The sequence below is a fragment of the Dipodomys merriami genome, unplaced genomic scaffold, assembly GCF_024711535.1.
Source record: "Dipodomys merriami isolate MVZ:Mamm:240054 unplaced genomic scaffold, mDipMer1.0.p SCAF_16, whole genome shotgun sequence".
Taxonomy (NCBI): domain Eukaryota; kingdom Metazoa; phylum Chordata; class Mammalia; order Rodentia; family Heteromyidae; genus Dipodomys; species Dipodomys merriami.
In genome coordinates, this window is record NW_027202937.1 from 35738214 (window position 1) to 35754854 (window position 16641).

The window sequence follows — 16641 nt, forward strand, 5'->3', positions numbered from 1 at the left end:
TTTTAAGTACGTTTTTTATTGTAAAAATACTGTACAGAGGGGTTAGTTACGTGAGCAAGGTAATGAGTACATTTCCTATCAAGCATTGTTACCTCCTCCTTCGTTTTTCCCCTACCTTCCCTTCCTTCCCACCTCCACAACTACACTCCCCCCCCTCCCTGCCTAAATTGTAAAGTTCATTTTTCAACATAGTGTCTTGTATATCTCATTGTTATAATGGGTCAACCTGTATCCCTATTTAAGCATTTTGTTTTTTCATAGTAAAATTCTGCAAATGTTTGTTGAATTCAATTTGTTTTGAAGATCTTCAAATGCTCAACTAAAGGTTAGCATGGATTTTGCAGGCTCCTGTGTAGATGAACAAAGCAAAATCTTTCTACTTAAAGCCAATGTTCTTATAAACCCCATTGGTGCATAGTATTTTCATTCCTCATAGTTCTTGAAGCCCATTTTAGAAAAATGATTTTTAGATTCTCAGGATAATTTGATTGGAAAACACTGGTATATACTGTATCTTGAGAGTTTTTCTGGAGGACTTCTGAGAAGAGAGGCAAAAAGGCAATATTTCATTGGTTTCATAAATTTATCTGTGTATGTACTTATTTATGAATTTATTTGAGGCAGAATCTTGCTATATAATTCACGATGTCTTTGAATTCACAGTCCTCTTGAGTGCTGGGATTACAGGGATGCATCACCACACCTAGCTAGAAAGCAGTATTTTAATGTGTGATTAACACAGGATCCCAAAGAGAATATTTTGACACTGGTAGCATGTTGGAATAGTAACATTGTAAGGTGAAAAGTGTCTAGGTGGCTGGCTTCAGGAATAGAAATATAGAATCAAATTCCACATCCCAAAGAAGGAAACAGTAGTATTTAAATGTAAGTTGTAGCATTAAGGAAGGAATTAGAAGATTTATGCTATAAAAATTGATATGTCTACTACATTAAATGAAACAGAAAAGTGAAACTGTGGAATTCTTTTCAAGTGACAAGTTGTATTTTAAATGATTTTACCTCCTATTTTAACTCTAAAATGATGCATCAGTTCTATGTGGAATTTATGGATTGAGTCCTTCAAGTTTGTTATGGGAAATAACTTAGAAGTTATTTAGGATTGTCCATGTTAGAACTCCAGCCTAGCACCATGCAAAAATAAAGTAAAATGGAATATAAGATTGTAGAGGAAAAGTTTTAGATTTTACTTAATGATTACTTTGTTTAAAAGCGTAGAAGAATTGAGCAAGAAAAAGCCTCAGAGAATTAGTGCATTAAATCAGCAAAATAAGAGTATATTATAAAATATGTGGGAATATCACTTCTTTTCCAGGAAACCCAAGCCTGCATAGTCCCATGTTGGATCTTGATAATGAGGTACGTCCCTCCATGTTGGGCCATCTCAGTCAGACGGCATCACTAAAGAGGGGCAGCAGCTTTCAGTCTAGTCGAGATGACAGTGAGTATCACACCACCCCTAGCTACTCCTTCTCCTTGTTTTGTTTTTTGATTTGTAAGCTTGTGATTTAAAAAATCTTCCCTCTTGCAAAATTCTATGACTAGGGATGTTACTGGTGCCAAAAATTAGCAGCCATTATCATTTTTTCATAATCGGAAACTATCCAACAGTGCAGCTCTTGCACATGTCTTTCCCACCTCAAGGATCTCAGGCCCATGTTGCCTGCTGGCTGGGTGTGAAAACAGTTTTGTAGTCATTGATGGCTAGATTGAGGTCCAGTTCACGTTAATTCAGTGTGTGGCTAGAACTGCAACTCAGATGAATCAAATTTAATTTCTCCAAAGTTATTTGAAATAGAAACATACATCTTTATTATTATAACAAAATCCATAAACTTTGTAATTTCTGTTACACAAAATAGACATTCCTGCCATACCCCCTTTACTCCTCTTTCCATTTTTAGGAAATTACTCTTGAGATTTTGTCAGCACTAACAATATGTTAGATTTTCTAAGAAAAGAAAATCCAAATCCATTTGTCAACTTTCATATCAGAATTTGGATTTGTTTAGCAAAGATGAACTAAAAAGGACTCTATTACATTCATACTTGCTACGAAGAAGAATTTTCAGATAATAAAAATATCTAATAGAACACAATCCTAAAAGTTATGTCACTGATCAGGAGGCTGTAGGAGCCCAGCTATTTTCCAGCAAACTTATCTAATGAATGGACACATATTAATTATTTACAGAAATTCCAGCATAAGAGGATTATCTGATAACACTCTATAACAGCTATATTAATATCCCTTACTGGGGTGAACTCAGACAATACTTTTACTGGTTAATCTACCAAAGCAAGCAATCTTTTGGAATTAATTTGCTATATTTTTATGTACAGTTATTTAAATACTCATCCTTATATAATCACTTCAATCTGAAGTTAACTTTCTATTTGTTTATTTTCTGTTTTTAAAGAAGTAGTTCTTTGTGTGTGTGTGCTAGTACTAAGCCTTGAACTCAGAACTTCACATTCTGAATTGCTTTTTCTCTGAAGGCTAACACTCCACCACTTGAGTTACACCTTCACATCTGGCTTTTTGCTGATTAATTCGAGATAAAAGTCTCATGGACTTTTCTGCCAGGCTGGCTTTAAAGTGTGCTCTTCAGATCTCAGCCTCCTGAATTGCTAGGATTACAATTGTGATCCACTAGTGCCCAGCTGAGGAACTTTTCTTAAATCAACGATGTCAGAATTCTGTTTATCTTTTATGCTAGAGATTAATCTTCACATTAGACTACTCAGAGACTTATTTGTAGAGTGTGTGTGTGTGAGTGTGTGTGTGTGTGTGTGTGTGTGTGTGTGTGTGTGTATAGAATAGAGATATGTACAGATACAGCTACCTACATAGGTACCTATATGTAGAAGATATATGTGCCTATATAGGCATCTGTATGTAGAAGATACATGACTAGATTGCTTTTACTTTAACTTCCTAGTAAATAAGTCTAGACCTTGCCAGCCGTGATACTAATAGAATCACTTCTTTATAAGAGGGAAAAATGCTGAGGGTCCTCTGGGTTCTATTGTGCTCAGGATGCTAAGTGAGAAATATAGTACTGCTGCATCTCCCCAGTCAGAGTGGCCATTGTGTGTGCCGGCCAGATATCAAGGCTACATCTGAATATTTTGGTTTGGGGCCAGGGTTATAGGGGTAATATGTACAAATAGATCTATATTCTTGATTCAGAGTGTATTCTCAGGTATTTTGTTCTTCTCTTCCTTAGCATGGAGATACAAAACTCCCCACAGAGTGGCATTTGTTGAAAAATTAACCAAGCTTGTTTTAAGTCAGTTGCCTAACTTTTGGAAACTCTGGATCTCATATGTTAATGGAAGCCTTTTCAGTGAGGTATGTGTACAGTTTCTACTATAGATGGAGCTAAGTCACCGTGAATTTCTAGTCTTGACATTTTTAGTTTTTGAACCAATTTCTTTTTTCAAATTTGAGGTCCAATATACATAGCATGTTCATATGTCTTAAGATCAGTTAAAAGCATTACAAAGTCCTAATACTTTATATCTGTGACCATGAGCAAATTGCTTGTTGTTTGGGGGGGGGGGGTCTCATCAGTAATAACATAAGGTTATCTCAACAGGTAGTTGCATGGTGACATGAAATGGGCAAGTAAAAAGAAAGGGAAACTGATGTGTTTCTAGGGACTCAGAGTTGAACGTCATGCCATTAGTACAAGCTGTGGATGATGTTATTATGTGGTAGACTATGAGCAAATGATAAAACAGGCACAAAAATTTTGTAGTTTGTGAGCAAATAATAAAACAGGCACAAAAATTTTGTAGTTTGTGCATGGGTCTGAAGTGATCTAGATGAATGAGACCTCTTGGTGGGAAAGAATTTAAAGATCAGGTAATCTAATCTTCTATTTCAATATGCAGCAGTTTTGTTGAGTACCTTGGTAATAATTTAGAGATGTCCCCAATTTACTGACAGTTTAACTTCATAATGGTGGAAAATGATCTACATTCTGTAAAAATGTACTTTAAATCTTGATCATTTCTCAGGTTAGCCATATATAATACCATCATCTCTTGAGATGCTGGGTATCAGCCCTCAGATGACAATAGCTAAAATGAACACAACTTCCAGATCTCAAGGGACAACAATGAATACTGCAATGAGCTATGTTGCAAAGTTACACATAAGTTGGGTTTTAAGTGCTTTTTTTGGTCAGTTGTGGGCTTGAACTCTGGACTTGAGTGCTATCCCTGAGCTTTATGCTCAAGGCTAGTGCTGTACCACTGAGCCACAGCCCCACTTGCAGTTTTCTGGTGATTAATTGGAGACAAGTGTCTCACAGACTTTCCTTGCTGGGCTGGCTTAGAACCACAATCCTCAGATTTCAGCTTCCTGAGTAGTTAGGATTACAGGTGTGAACCACAGGCACCTGGCTTTAAATGCATAGGATATTTCTGATTTATGATACCTTTTTTAGGATATAGAGAAATATCTAACTGGTAGAGTAAAATATGCACATAAAGTAATGAGTAAGCCTATGTTGCATGTGGAATCAGACTCATCACATTCATACTCATGCCAAATGCTCCATGAAAGTTTGGAGTGTAGCCTTCAACCTCTTTCCCCTAGCCACTCCCTGGGCCTACCTATACAATAAGGTAGCTCTGTTTCTTGTTTTTAGGTAAAGCTCTGAAAAATGTGGTGGTATTTTGAATATGAGGACAATTGGACTTGGCAGCACACAAAGTGTGTACAAGGCTAAAAACTTTTGCCTTTTGGTACAAACACAGTCTTGGTGTAGTGTAAGACCCTTCCTCTCAGTGAAAAGTTGGGATTTTGATACTCTGGGATCTGTCCATCTCTTTTGGCCATGAACATAAATTCACACTGATATTAAAGAAAAACAACTGTGCTCTGGAAATTTTTTCCTCTCTTTGTGTAATTAATTTCTCTCTGCCTTTTAGCTCTTTTAAACTCACTAGATACCTAGGTCACTGTTTCTATTGGCTGGTTATCCTGACTCATGGAATTTAATGAGAAATAGGAAAATAGTACTGCATGATAAACAACTGCTTAGTGTAGGAAAGCCAGTCTTGACTATGACTTGTCAATGTATTTTTTTTAGGTATTATATTACTTATATATAATCAAGTTTTCAAATAATGTAGCAATAAGTACATTTTTCTTCCTTTCTTTATATCACTTGGTTATGTATAAGTTATTGAAGAATTAACTCTGCAGAGGAAGTTTTTCTTCTTATGTGAAATTAGGATATGACTGTACTTCATAAATGCACTTAGGGAGAGAATGCTGTAACTTCAGCTTTGCAGACGTCCATAGAAAATTTTTCCACTGCGCTGCTTTTGTGTGTCGTGCTTATATCTTGTGAATGTTAGGAGGCTAAGCATTGTATGACTCACTGTGCTGGAACAAGTGAAAATCTCTTTCACTCTGCTCAGTGGAGGACAGTGCTATAATCTGCTCTATCTCCAGACCTGCTCACTCTATTCTGATGCAGTGGAAAGTTAGGTACTTCTATACTATGTACACACAAATAGTGCATATGCATTTTCTAATTATAAAACTAGTATTATATAAGAAACATCTAATGAATGTTTCTGTATTTACTTCCAGAGGCCGTGTGAGAATGCAGAATTAACCTAAGTGAAGTATTCAATATGTAAGAATTTGGAATGAAGTGTATTCCACATCTGGGGATGTAGCTTAGTAGTAGACAGCTTGTCTAACATGTAGTATACCCTGCGTTTAGTACCCAGCACTGAAAAAAACAAAACAAGACAAATAGTATCTGAAATGCAGTTGACCTGGTACATAATAAGTATTCAATGAAGAAAATTTGGTAGCATTAAAAAAAATGAACTATTTGAGTAGAATTGAATGATGTCAAGGTAAATTAGTACTGTAGGAAATGGATTTCATACTATATATCCAGCCAAGTTCTATTTTCCACACTTGGATAATTTCTTGTAGGCTCCCCCACCCCAAAATGGACAGAAGTTGCTTTGAGTCTTCATAGAATCAGGCATTCTAAGGGTTTTGATCTGGGACAGTTAGGTGAAAAGGGAGCATTTTCCTTCCTTATAGATTTTGTTACCTACTTATGGCAAAAATACAAAGGAAATGCTTGGTTGTAGATGAAAAATTATAATCTTCAGAATTCATAGACATTATTGTTGAAATGCAAGACAATTAAATCTACTGAGTTGCATATGCTTATGAAATTTCTATTTATATTGGTAAACTTTACTTCAAAGCTTTATAGGAATAATATTAAGTATAATTACTCTACAGATTTAAGCATGTTTATAACTTACTTGTCCTCTGTGGAAAGGCATCAAAGGCACCTAGAAAAAAGCAGGAAGGGATTGGGTAGCAAGAATTGGAAAGTGTGCCCAACCCATCAGTCTGTGAGGGACACCAGAAACTTTATGACATTAAAGTGCTGGGAAGAGTTCTGGGCTTTGGAGAGCTTATTCTTAATCTCATTTAACACAGCTTTACAATACTCAAACATTGTCCACTTAAAAATTTCTTTTTGTTTTTCTTGTTTTATAATCAATCTTGTTTGATTTAAGAGTTCATCCGTTAAAAAGTTAGATGAAGTTTCCAACAGTTTAAAAAATAGTCAGTTCTTTAAACCAGTGAAGCCCATCTGAAGTAATGTGAATCAAAACAGTGAAATCTAGCCGTTGATCTCACCACAAAGTAGTTTTGGTCTGTGTGTGCAGGAAAGAGTTAAAGGGTTTTGTTAACGAAATAGTTAATAATAGATTAAGATCTCACCTTCCAATAGGTTTTTAAATGTAGTGTATTTTTGAAGGAAAATCTTTAATGCAACCAAATAATTGTTAAATATTACTGATGAACATCTTAAAAGTGAAATAACTCATGGAAATTAAAATGTTGGTTCCAAAATTAGATTTTCTTTTAAGGGAAAACTATGAAATTTCTTGTGTTAAAAACTTAGGTTAAAAACTAGTTAGTATTCTTTACCCGATTTCCCCCTTTATTTTGCATGTGTTTAAGGGACAAATCCCTGAAATTAAATTATTGTTCATAGATATCAAAATGTCATCCTACATTATGTTTGTGGACACCATTGTTAGGTAAAAACAAAAACAAAAAAACTCAAAAAACTAGCCATTATATAATCTTTTTTTGTGTGTGTGGTGGTTTTGCTGGGAATGAAACCTGGGTTCATGTATATGAGACAAGTGCTTTGCTATAGAGCTATACCCCAGTCCTTGCTATATACTTTTAAACTACAGATTTTACTTTCTTTGATATAAAAATACTTAACAGAACACACAACTTCAGAATAATCTTCCCATTGCAGTGGAGAATATCCTCTGAGACATCTGAACACATAGAGGTTTGTGCTGGCATACCATTCTTCACAACATAGCATACCAGGTCTGCATGAGTAAGTTTCTCCAGAGAAGTAAGATCTCAGACATGTATTTATAAACACAAATGAGGACATTTACTATAAGCAATTGGCTCATGTGATCATGGAATAAACAAGTGTCAGCATCTGCAGGATGATCAGCAAGCTGCGGGGGGGCTGGGTCTAGGAGACCCAAAAGTAGGAGTTCTAGTCTTGATTCAAGAAAAGAAAATGTTTCCTGCCTTCACACCACGTAGGTGTGAAGGCAGGAAAACAACCGAAGATCTCTGAATGTCCTAGTTTTGGGTGTTCTAGAAGGGAAGGAAGAGAATAAGGAGAATAAGGAACGATTAAGGAGAATTAACCATTTTATTCTCTTCAGGTCTTTCCCTGATTAGACGAGGCCCACATGCCTTTGGGAGGGCCATCTGCTTTTTTGACTCTACAGATCTAATGTTAAACTCACAGAGAAACACCCTCATAGACACACCTAGAATAATGTTTGGTAGGTGTCATTGGTCTGACTGGTGAATTGGGAGAGTGACATCAAGGCAAATGTTCAGACATAGCTCTGAAATAGGTTCCCAAAAGAGCAAAGGGATATTTACACTGTCAGACTTGAGGAAGCATATGTTGGAAGGAAATATATAAAGTTTTTGTTTTTAATGTGTTGTGCTTGAGAATCCTGAAAATTGTTCAAGAAGAGATAAACAAGTAGGCATTTGAAATCTAAATCTGTGGGTCTCAGAGGAAGTATTGGGCTGGGAATACACATTTTGGGGGCTGAGCATACAAATGGTATTTGAAACTATGATAACCAATTAGTGGGAGAAAAGGAAAAAAAAGTCCAAGACTAACCTGAAAAATGTGAATATTCTGAAAAGGGTTTGTTGTTTAGCTTGAATAAATAGTGGCATCCATTTGCTTTTCTGGACCAAGGCCCTGGAGTGCAAGCAATGTGGTTTTGGTTTTAAATACTATCCTGGACAAAGCCAGAAAGCACACCAGCAGATACTTAGCCATTTGAGCTTGGCTGAGTGTGCACAACTCAGTCATTTTTGGCACATGGCCTTCTTTACTATCATGCTTAGAGAGATCAGTACCCCCTCTGGTGTTCTGATTCCACTGTTTATATTACCTGCCCATTCACCTGAAGCTTCCCAGATGCTCTACTGCTCACCTGAACTGCTGCATGACTACTGGTTCTGCTGGCTGGCCCTCTGCCCTCTTCCTCATTAAGGACAAATCATGACTCTCATGCTTAAAACACTTTCTCATTCATTTAACAATAAAAGAGGAAAAACTTTACCCTTTTAAAAGAATTTAGAGTCACTGGCTAGTAAACTTGGGAGTTAGCTTTCCCATAGTGAATTTTAAGTTTAATTTTTTATACATACTTTTAATAGTTTCAAAGCAAAAGTGCATTTATACAGAGAAACAAGTAATATAGTTTAATATCATTAAACTGTACAACAGTTTAATGTTATTAAAACATGATTAAGTATAGAGTTTAAGGATAGGAATATATACACTGATGTTTTTCAGAGATGTTTGATATTTTTGTTGATAACACCTAACAATAGAATTATTCTTTTACTCATTTTCATCCATAATAATCAGTATATAAACCAACACTCCACCTGATTTTTTTACATTATTTTTAATATATATGCATATGTAAATATTTTAACTTAAAATCAATATCATAATCATTTACAATGTGACTCCTTTTAACTTGAAAAGAGTCTTGAAATGTTTTAGCCTAATCAGTAGCCAATGAAGGTTTTAAGTTTAAGAGAAAAATTCTGCTTTAGGTCAGACTTTCTGTTACATAATTTCGTTGATTTTGAAAGATTTTAAGATTGTGCTTCTAGGATATTTTACATGAAAATAATTGGTTACTAGACCATTCCTGAATTAGAAGCTAAATGAAGTCCACTTAAACAGATCTCTACTTTAATCTATATAAGAAAAGGATAGCACTTTTCATATTGGTAAATAGGAAAAAATAAAAATAAAAAAGAACCCTAAACAAAACAACCCTAATCTACAATAGCAGAAAATATCCTGTCCTAAATTGTACTATAAAATCCATGAAAGAAGAATCAAAAAAAGAATGATTTATACTTTCTAAAAAAATAAAACAACAGCATATTTGATGCCTATATTGTGTTTACCAAGGAAATGGATTGGCTACTCTTAAGATTGCTTCACATTACTTCCAAGTTACTGCTGTTGTTGGTGTTTTGACTAGCTAATAAGAAATGCCACCATATGTATGCTATATTATGGTTTAACCGTATGGAATTGATTAAAATGGTATATGAAATTCACCTTCAAAATTGGTAGCTTTATTTTTTTATTGTGAAAATACTGTACAGAGGGGTTACATGGGCAAGATAATGAGTACATTTCTTATCAAGCATTGTAGCCTCCTCCTTTGTTTCCCCTTTCCATCCCTTCCCATCCTCCCTCCCGCCCCCCCCCACCCCCACCCAATTCTTAAGTTTATTTATGGGAATATACCTAAAGGTTTTAGACTTTGGCTCCTGGCTCCCCACACCTGCCTAGTGGTAGGAATTGAAGTGAGAGTCTCTAGCTTGCCGAAGAGGTGCTTATACTTGAGCCACCTCTCCCACTTCTTTTTTTTGTTTTTTTAATTTTTTTTGGGGGGGGGGATGGGCCTGGGCACTGTCCCTCAGCTCTTTACCTCAAGGCTAGTGCTCTACCACTTGAGCCACAGCACCACTTCTGGCTTTTTTTTCTGCATATGTGGTGCTGAGGAATCGAACCCAGGGCCTCATGCATGCAAGGCAAGCGCTCTACGACTGAGCCACCTTCCCAGCCCTCTCCCAGTTCTTTTTATGTAAAGGTTTTAGAAAGATGAATTCTTGTTGAAATAAGAAAGGTTTTCTAAGAACGGCAAAAATCAAGAACTCTAACAACAACAGATGCTGGAGAGGATGTGGACAGAAAGGAACCTTACTTCATTGTTGGTGGGAATGTAAACTTGTTCAACCACTTTGGAAAGCAGTATGGAGGTTCCTCAAAAGACTTCACATAGAACTCCCCTATGACCCAGCAATCCCACTTTTGGGCATTTACCCAAATGTTTACAAACAAGACCACACTAAAGCTACCAGCACAACAATGTTTATTGCAGCATTATTTACCATAGCTAAGATATGGAACCAACCCAGATGCCCCTCAGTAGATGAATGGATCAATAAAATGTGGTATATATACACAATGGAATTCTATGCCTCCATCAGAAAGAATGACATTGCCCCATTTGTTAGGAAATGGAAAGGTTTGGAAAAAATTATATTAAGTGAAGTAAGCCAGGCCCAAAGAAGCATAGGTCCCATGGTTTCCCTTATTTGCAATATCTAGTATATGCATGAGTCAAGCGGAAAAGGTCAGATAATGTGATGTCAGGAAAATGAACCCTTAGATACGTATTTTAATGTTTTTTTTCTTTCATGCATGTGTTTCTAACGCATTTATAAGATTATCTCTTTGTTGCTTTGTATGTCCCTCCCCCACAGTATAACCCCTGCTTTCACTATATTTGATGTCAGTATAACTTGAGGAGGAGATGGGGAAAAACCAGTTGTTTAAGGATACAGGTGGACCTGTTGCAACAATGAGAAGTACAAGTTGTCATGTCCAAAACGAGCTTTACAACGTCGGTGCGGGGGGGGGGGGAATGGGGGGGAAGGAGAAGGATTGGGATTGGGGGGGAGGGGGGAGGCTGGGAAGGGACGTGAAGGGTAAACAAAAGGAGGAGGCTGCAATGCTTGGTAAGAAATGTACGCATTATCCTGCCCATGTAATTGTAACCCCTCAGTACAGTATGTTCACAAATAAAATAAAATTAAAAAAAAGAAAGGTTTTCTAAATATAACCATGAATGTAATTTAAACATTTCATTTAATCAAGTTATATTCAATGTTTTTACATAGAAGTGCTAAACCATTTCTTAGTTTTCGAAATTATTTCTAAAAGACAGCTAATATGTTTTATTTTGTTTTTCAACCTTTAAGACTGCTGAGAAGTCAGGCCAGATCGAAAGATCAAAGAATGTAAGGCAAAGACAAAATGATTTCAAGGTAAGTTAGTTATGTGTGTCTACTTTCTCACAGGATAGGGATTTTGAATGACAACATATATCTTTTGTTTAATTTAACCAGACTGATGACATTTTAATGTAATTTTGCTTCTCTACTTCCTAGAAAATGATACAGGAAGTAATGCATTCTCTTGTGAAACTGATCCGTGGAGCTCTGCTGCCCCTCAGCATCCGAGAGGGAGAGGGGAGGCAGTATGGAGGCTGGGAGGTGAAATCAGAGCTCTCAGGGCAGTGGCTTGCACATGTCATCCAGACCTTAAGGTAAATGTGGACACAACAAAAAGGATAAATTTTTTCATTGTTGTTTTTAACCCCTTCAGTGTGTGGTATATAATAAAGATGAAAGTTCACCTAACCCTCCTCTCTGTCCTGTTGCCTTCTCTACCTCTACTTCTTACTTGTCTTTTAACAATGAAACTCCTAAGCTTTACTGGTGTTTTCAGCATCTAATATGTACATTATTTCTATTGCTTAGCTCAGTATTATGGTACATTATAGTCCTAATTATGATCTTATTCTGTCTGTTTTTAACTTAATGTTATAGCTTCTGTGCTGCTTAAGGCATAGGTTCAGCATGGGGAAATGATGATGGGAGCTGTTTTGAGATCACACCTGCTCACTTTTGTTTCATTGTGTTTGCTCCATAGGCTTACTTATGAGTCATTGACTGCCCTTGAAATTCCTAATGACATGCTGCAGATTATTCAGGACCTTATTTTGGATCTCCGTGTACGTTGTATCATGGTCACATTGCAACACACAGCAGAAGGTCTGTTAAAGAAAATTGATAATAATATGTGCTGGAGAGTAGTTGTCTGAATATATCACCTCTTTCCAGGTTCCAGATCCTTGAAACAAATTTTGCAAAATGATGCAGAAATTAAGATGAGTGTATTTGAAAATATTTAAGACTATAAGGCAGTTTATAAGTAGAAAAGGTAGGATATAAAATTCACATAAAGTATGAAACTTATTTTTGGAAAAAAAATATATTTTTTTGCCAGTGCTGGGCTCGAATTCAGGGCCCTGGGCACTGTCCCTGGCTTCTTTTGCTCAAGGCTAGCACTCTACCACTTGAGCCAGAGTGCCATTTTGGCTTTTTCTGTTTATGTGGTACTGAAGTCTTGAACCCAGGGCTTCATGCATGCCAGGCAAGCATTCTAACACTAAGCCACATTCCCATCTCCTTAAATTTTTTAATATAGAAAAATTCAATGTAAAATTGGAAGAAAGACCATTAGCAGTGGTTTAATAGTTACAAGAAATTATAGATATTTCTTATTTTGACACTTTTTTGCTCTCTCCCAAGCCCCTCAGAAATCTAAGCCAGTTTGCCACATTTTATGGGCAGGTGCTAATTCTTTAGCTAAGTGAGAATTGTGCTGAGGGGATTTGAAGAGAATCTAAATTGTTCCTTAAAATTTTCAAGGAAGATGGGCTGGGAAGGTGGCTCAGTGGTAGAGCGCTTGCCTTGCATGCCTGAGGCCCTGGGTTCCATTCCTCAGCACCACATAAGCAAAAAGAAAAAAAATTTCAAAGAAGAAATATTAGCCCTTATGTGCATGTCTTCCTGATAATATGAAGAAGACATTATTTTATGTTAAGTTTAGCTTAGAATTGGGCTGTCCAGTAAAAGCTTTTGTTCAGTTTTACTAGAAGAATACAGTGAAGAGTACACTTTTATTTGTTTATTTATTTTTATTGTGAAAATACTGTACAGAGGGGTTACAATTACACGGGCAAGATAATGAGTACATTTCTTATCAAGCATTGTAGCCTCCTCCTTTGTTTCCCCTTCCCATCCCATCCTTCCCCTTACCACCCCCCACCCAGCCCTCTTCCTGCCCCCCACCAAAGTTGTAAAGTTCGTTTTCGACATAACGACTTGTATGTCTCATTGTTGCAATGGGTTCACCTGCAGAAAAATACAGTGAAGAGTACACTTTTAAAGCCTCAAGTGTACTAAAATTGTGCTCTATCCTTATACCAATTTTTTTTACAAACTTTCATAAATAATTAAAAAACATGACCTTTATATAATTTTATCTCTGTAAACTACGGTGCAATGATTATAATAAAATACTTGTTTACTTGTTTTCCTGTAGAAATAAAGAGATTAGCTGAAAAGGAGGACTGGATTGTTGATAATGAAGGATTGACTTCCCTAGTAAGTTTAAATTATTTTCCATTATTAAATGTATACTAACACAGAATGGTTTCTGCTGTGCAATTCTGAATTGTTTCTGGAATAGAAAATAAGCTTCTTACAGATTTTCTCAAAATCTTTTTTTTTTTTGTTTTGGCGGTTGTGGGGCCTAAACTCTGGGCCTGGGTGCTGTCCCTCAGCCCCTCAGCTCAAGGCTAGTGCCATACCACTTGAGCCACTTCTGGCTTTTTCTGCTTATGTGGTGCTTAGAAATTGAACCCAGGGACTCATGCATGCAAGGCAAGCACTCTACCACTGAGCTACCTTCCCAGCCCTCTCAAAATCGTTTTTATGTAATGCTAATAAGGTATTTAAAAAATAGTGAAAATAGTGGTTTTTATTTAGAGTAATTATCATCATCCTATGTCACTGCTCTTGCTTGTGTTGTTTTTTCAACAACACTGTGCTTAATTGAATATTTTATATATCTATATATATAGATATATATATAGATATATAAAATTGAGACAAAAGAACTGATATTGTGGTCTCTGAGTTTAAATAAGAACAAAACAAGTGCAATCTACAGATAATTTCATAGGTAGGGCAGCACCTAGCATTGTGATGATTCATTCCCCAATCCTCATCTTTTCAGATGAATTTTAGGATTTCCAGATACCTTTGAAAGTAGTTTTCATATTTTCTTACCTGGCTTACAAGTTTGCCCAACAATCCTGTAGGTGGGTGAGTCACCTGTTACCTTACATGAAGCAGAGATTCACTTTTTCTTATCTCTCACACTGGCATAACAGCTCAGTCATGCAGCCTGTGCCCAGGACTCCCCATTCTTCTCTGTCTTTTCACCCTTTTGCCACTGGCTTCTACCTGGGTCACCCTGCCCATGAACCACAGCTCATTTTTCTCAGGTATAGTTGTACAGACTGTATTCACATGTCTACAGCCTTAGCAGCAGAGGCTGGGAAATGGAGGTTTTTCAGCAGAACAAGTGTCTGTTTCCAGTTTCTGTCTTTCCTTAGCAAGAACTTCTGAATTTTGCCTAATATAAGAAAAGAAAACTAGAATAACCACTACTGCCCAGGAAGTTCAGTATTTTTAATAAATGTGTTATAATTCTATTTAAAGGGTATTTAAATTGACTGTCACAATTTTTTGTATTTAAGTAAAAACTGTTTTGTAGTTAATTCACTCACTAATTCCTTAGAGATAATTATGCAATACCTTACAGCAGTATAAAAAAATTAAATGTAAAATACCTCAACTTCTTAATATTAATTTCAAGTTGATTACATATTTGGTATGTTGCATTAAATGAATTGTGTTAAAATTTCTTTCTTTAGTTTTCTAAAATAGTTACTAGAAAATCTAGAACTAAATCTGTGGCCCACGTTACCTAGTGTTAGACAGAGCAAGATGAGTGTGTTAGAGTTAAGTACCAGAGCCTATCCCATAGAAGCCCTGCAGTCTTGACACAGGTTTTCTTGAAAAAAAGCACAACATGGCTTCACAGTGTTTTACCTCAGCATTAAATGTGGTGCTATGCACTAAAGTGCTGTATAAGCTACAAAACTTTGTGTAACATAAACAATTTTCTTAGTTAAATTAATACTTGTAATAACTTGGCTATCATGATTATTCCTTAATTTTGCGTTATTGCTGAGAGCCTTTCTTGATTACCATTAGCAAGCTTGAAGGACAGAACAAAAACATGTCTTTGGGCCATTATCCATTTAATAATGTGCCCCAAGTGTGGGCAGGTGTGGGAAATGAGACATTAGGTGACTTTAATGCCCAGTGAATGAAGCTTTCCTCAAATTAGTTTTGTGCAAAAATGTTATTAAGTCTGAGTTGCCATGGTTCTATTTCATTAATTGTATAAATAGAGATATATGGCTTTATATATATATATATATATATATATATATATATACATATAGAAATGTCTGACATATATTCAGTCATCACTACAAAGCAGACATTGACTTTAAGTCCTTGGGTCAGTGCCTCAGTGTGCGTGCCATTCCAGCTTGAGCGATCTTGAGAGCTTCATTACCCAGGACTACTGATTTGCCTGTTATCAAAGGTCAGCCTCTGTGAAAATGACTGGAATAGTTACTAAAGAAACTTGTTTGTTTGACCATCTTAATGCAGTTGTAACCACAAAATAATTTCATGTTTGTATACATACACATGTCACATTAAGTATGTGCAGGAAAGAAAGGGGGAAGAAATAACTCACAAGAAGTAGTTCATCTGGAGTTAGCAGAGACATTTTCTAGTCAGCCTGTGAAGAAAGAAGCCAACATTGGGCTTGATACTCCGTTACTAAGTGTTTTAGCCCATGGAAGGTACTCAACATAGAACACAAGTCTACAGTTCAGCTCTGTGTAGTTTAACCTGATCAACATTTAAAATTCTTAAGATTTGGAACAATGACTTCTTAATCTAAGCTGATCCAGTCTGTGTGGGATGAGGTTAAGACCATTAATCCCTTCCCTGTGACTGGGAGAGGGAAGCACTCCTACACATGAGGGAGGTGGGTCTCCAGCTTTGTCACCATGACTGTCCTTTCTGCTGAAGTGTTATCTTTATGATTAGACCTTCACCATGGTGCTTCTCACTGGAAAGCATCTCATGTTGAGATTGTTTTTTGGATAATTCTTAGAATTTTCTTCTTTCAGAAGAACTGGGATGATTTTGATAAGTTATTGTAGTCAGCTAAATTGGATGATTCACCGATAACACACAGAGATAGTTGTTTCTATTGAGAAGAAAAGGCAGTTACTTAGATTTTTTCATTCACTCCCTACTTAGCTGAAACTGCTTAGTGAATGAGCTTTCCAGTATTCCTTGTCTTATCACTCTGTTGATGTGGTATAAAAATTTTAAAGACTAGTTTAATCTTAGTACAGGAAATCCAATGGACATAAATAAACATT

General features: G+C 36.2%; 1 protein-coding gene across 8 annotated transcripts in view; it reads left to right on the forward strand.

Moving 5' to 3' along the window:
• The window catches only part of Exoc2 (exocyst complex component 2), a 189500-nt gene that overhangs the window by 84050 nt on the left and 88809 nt on the right, over positions 1-16641 (forward strand). For all 8 annotated transcript variants that reach the window (XM_070024715.1, XM_070024722.1, XM_070024716.1 and 5 more), the window contains 6 exons: positions 1334-1459; positions 3249-3373; positions 11453-11518; positions 11642-11799; positions 12186-12307; positions 13644-13705. In XM_070024715.1, the coding sequence (XP_069880816.1) occupies positions 1334-1459; positions 3249-3373; positions 11453-11518; positions 11642-11799; positions 12186-12307; positions 13644-13705 (659 nt within the window). The remainder of the gene's footprint in view (positions 1-1333; positions 1460-3248; positions 3374-11452; positions 11519-11641; positions 11800-12185; positions 12308-13643; positions 13706-16641) is intronic.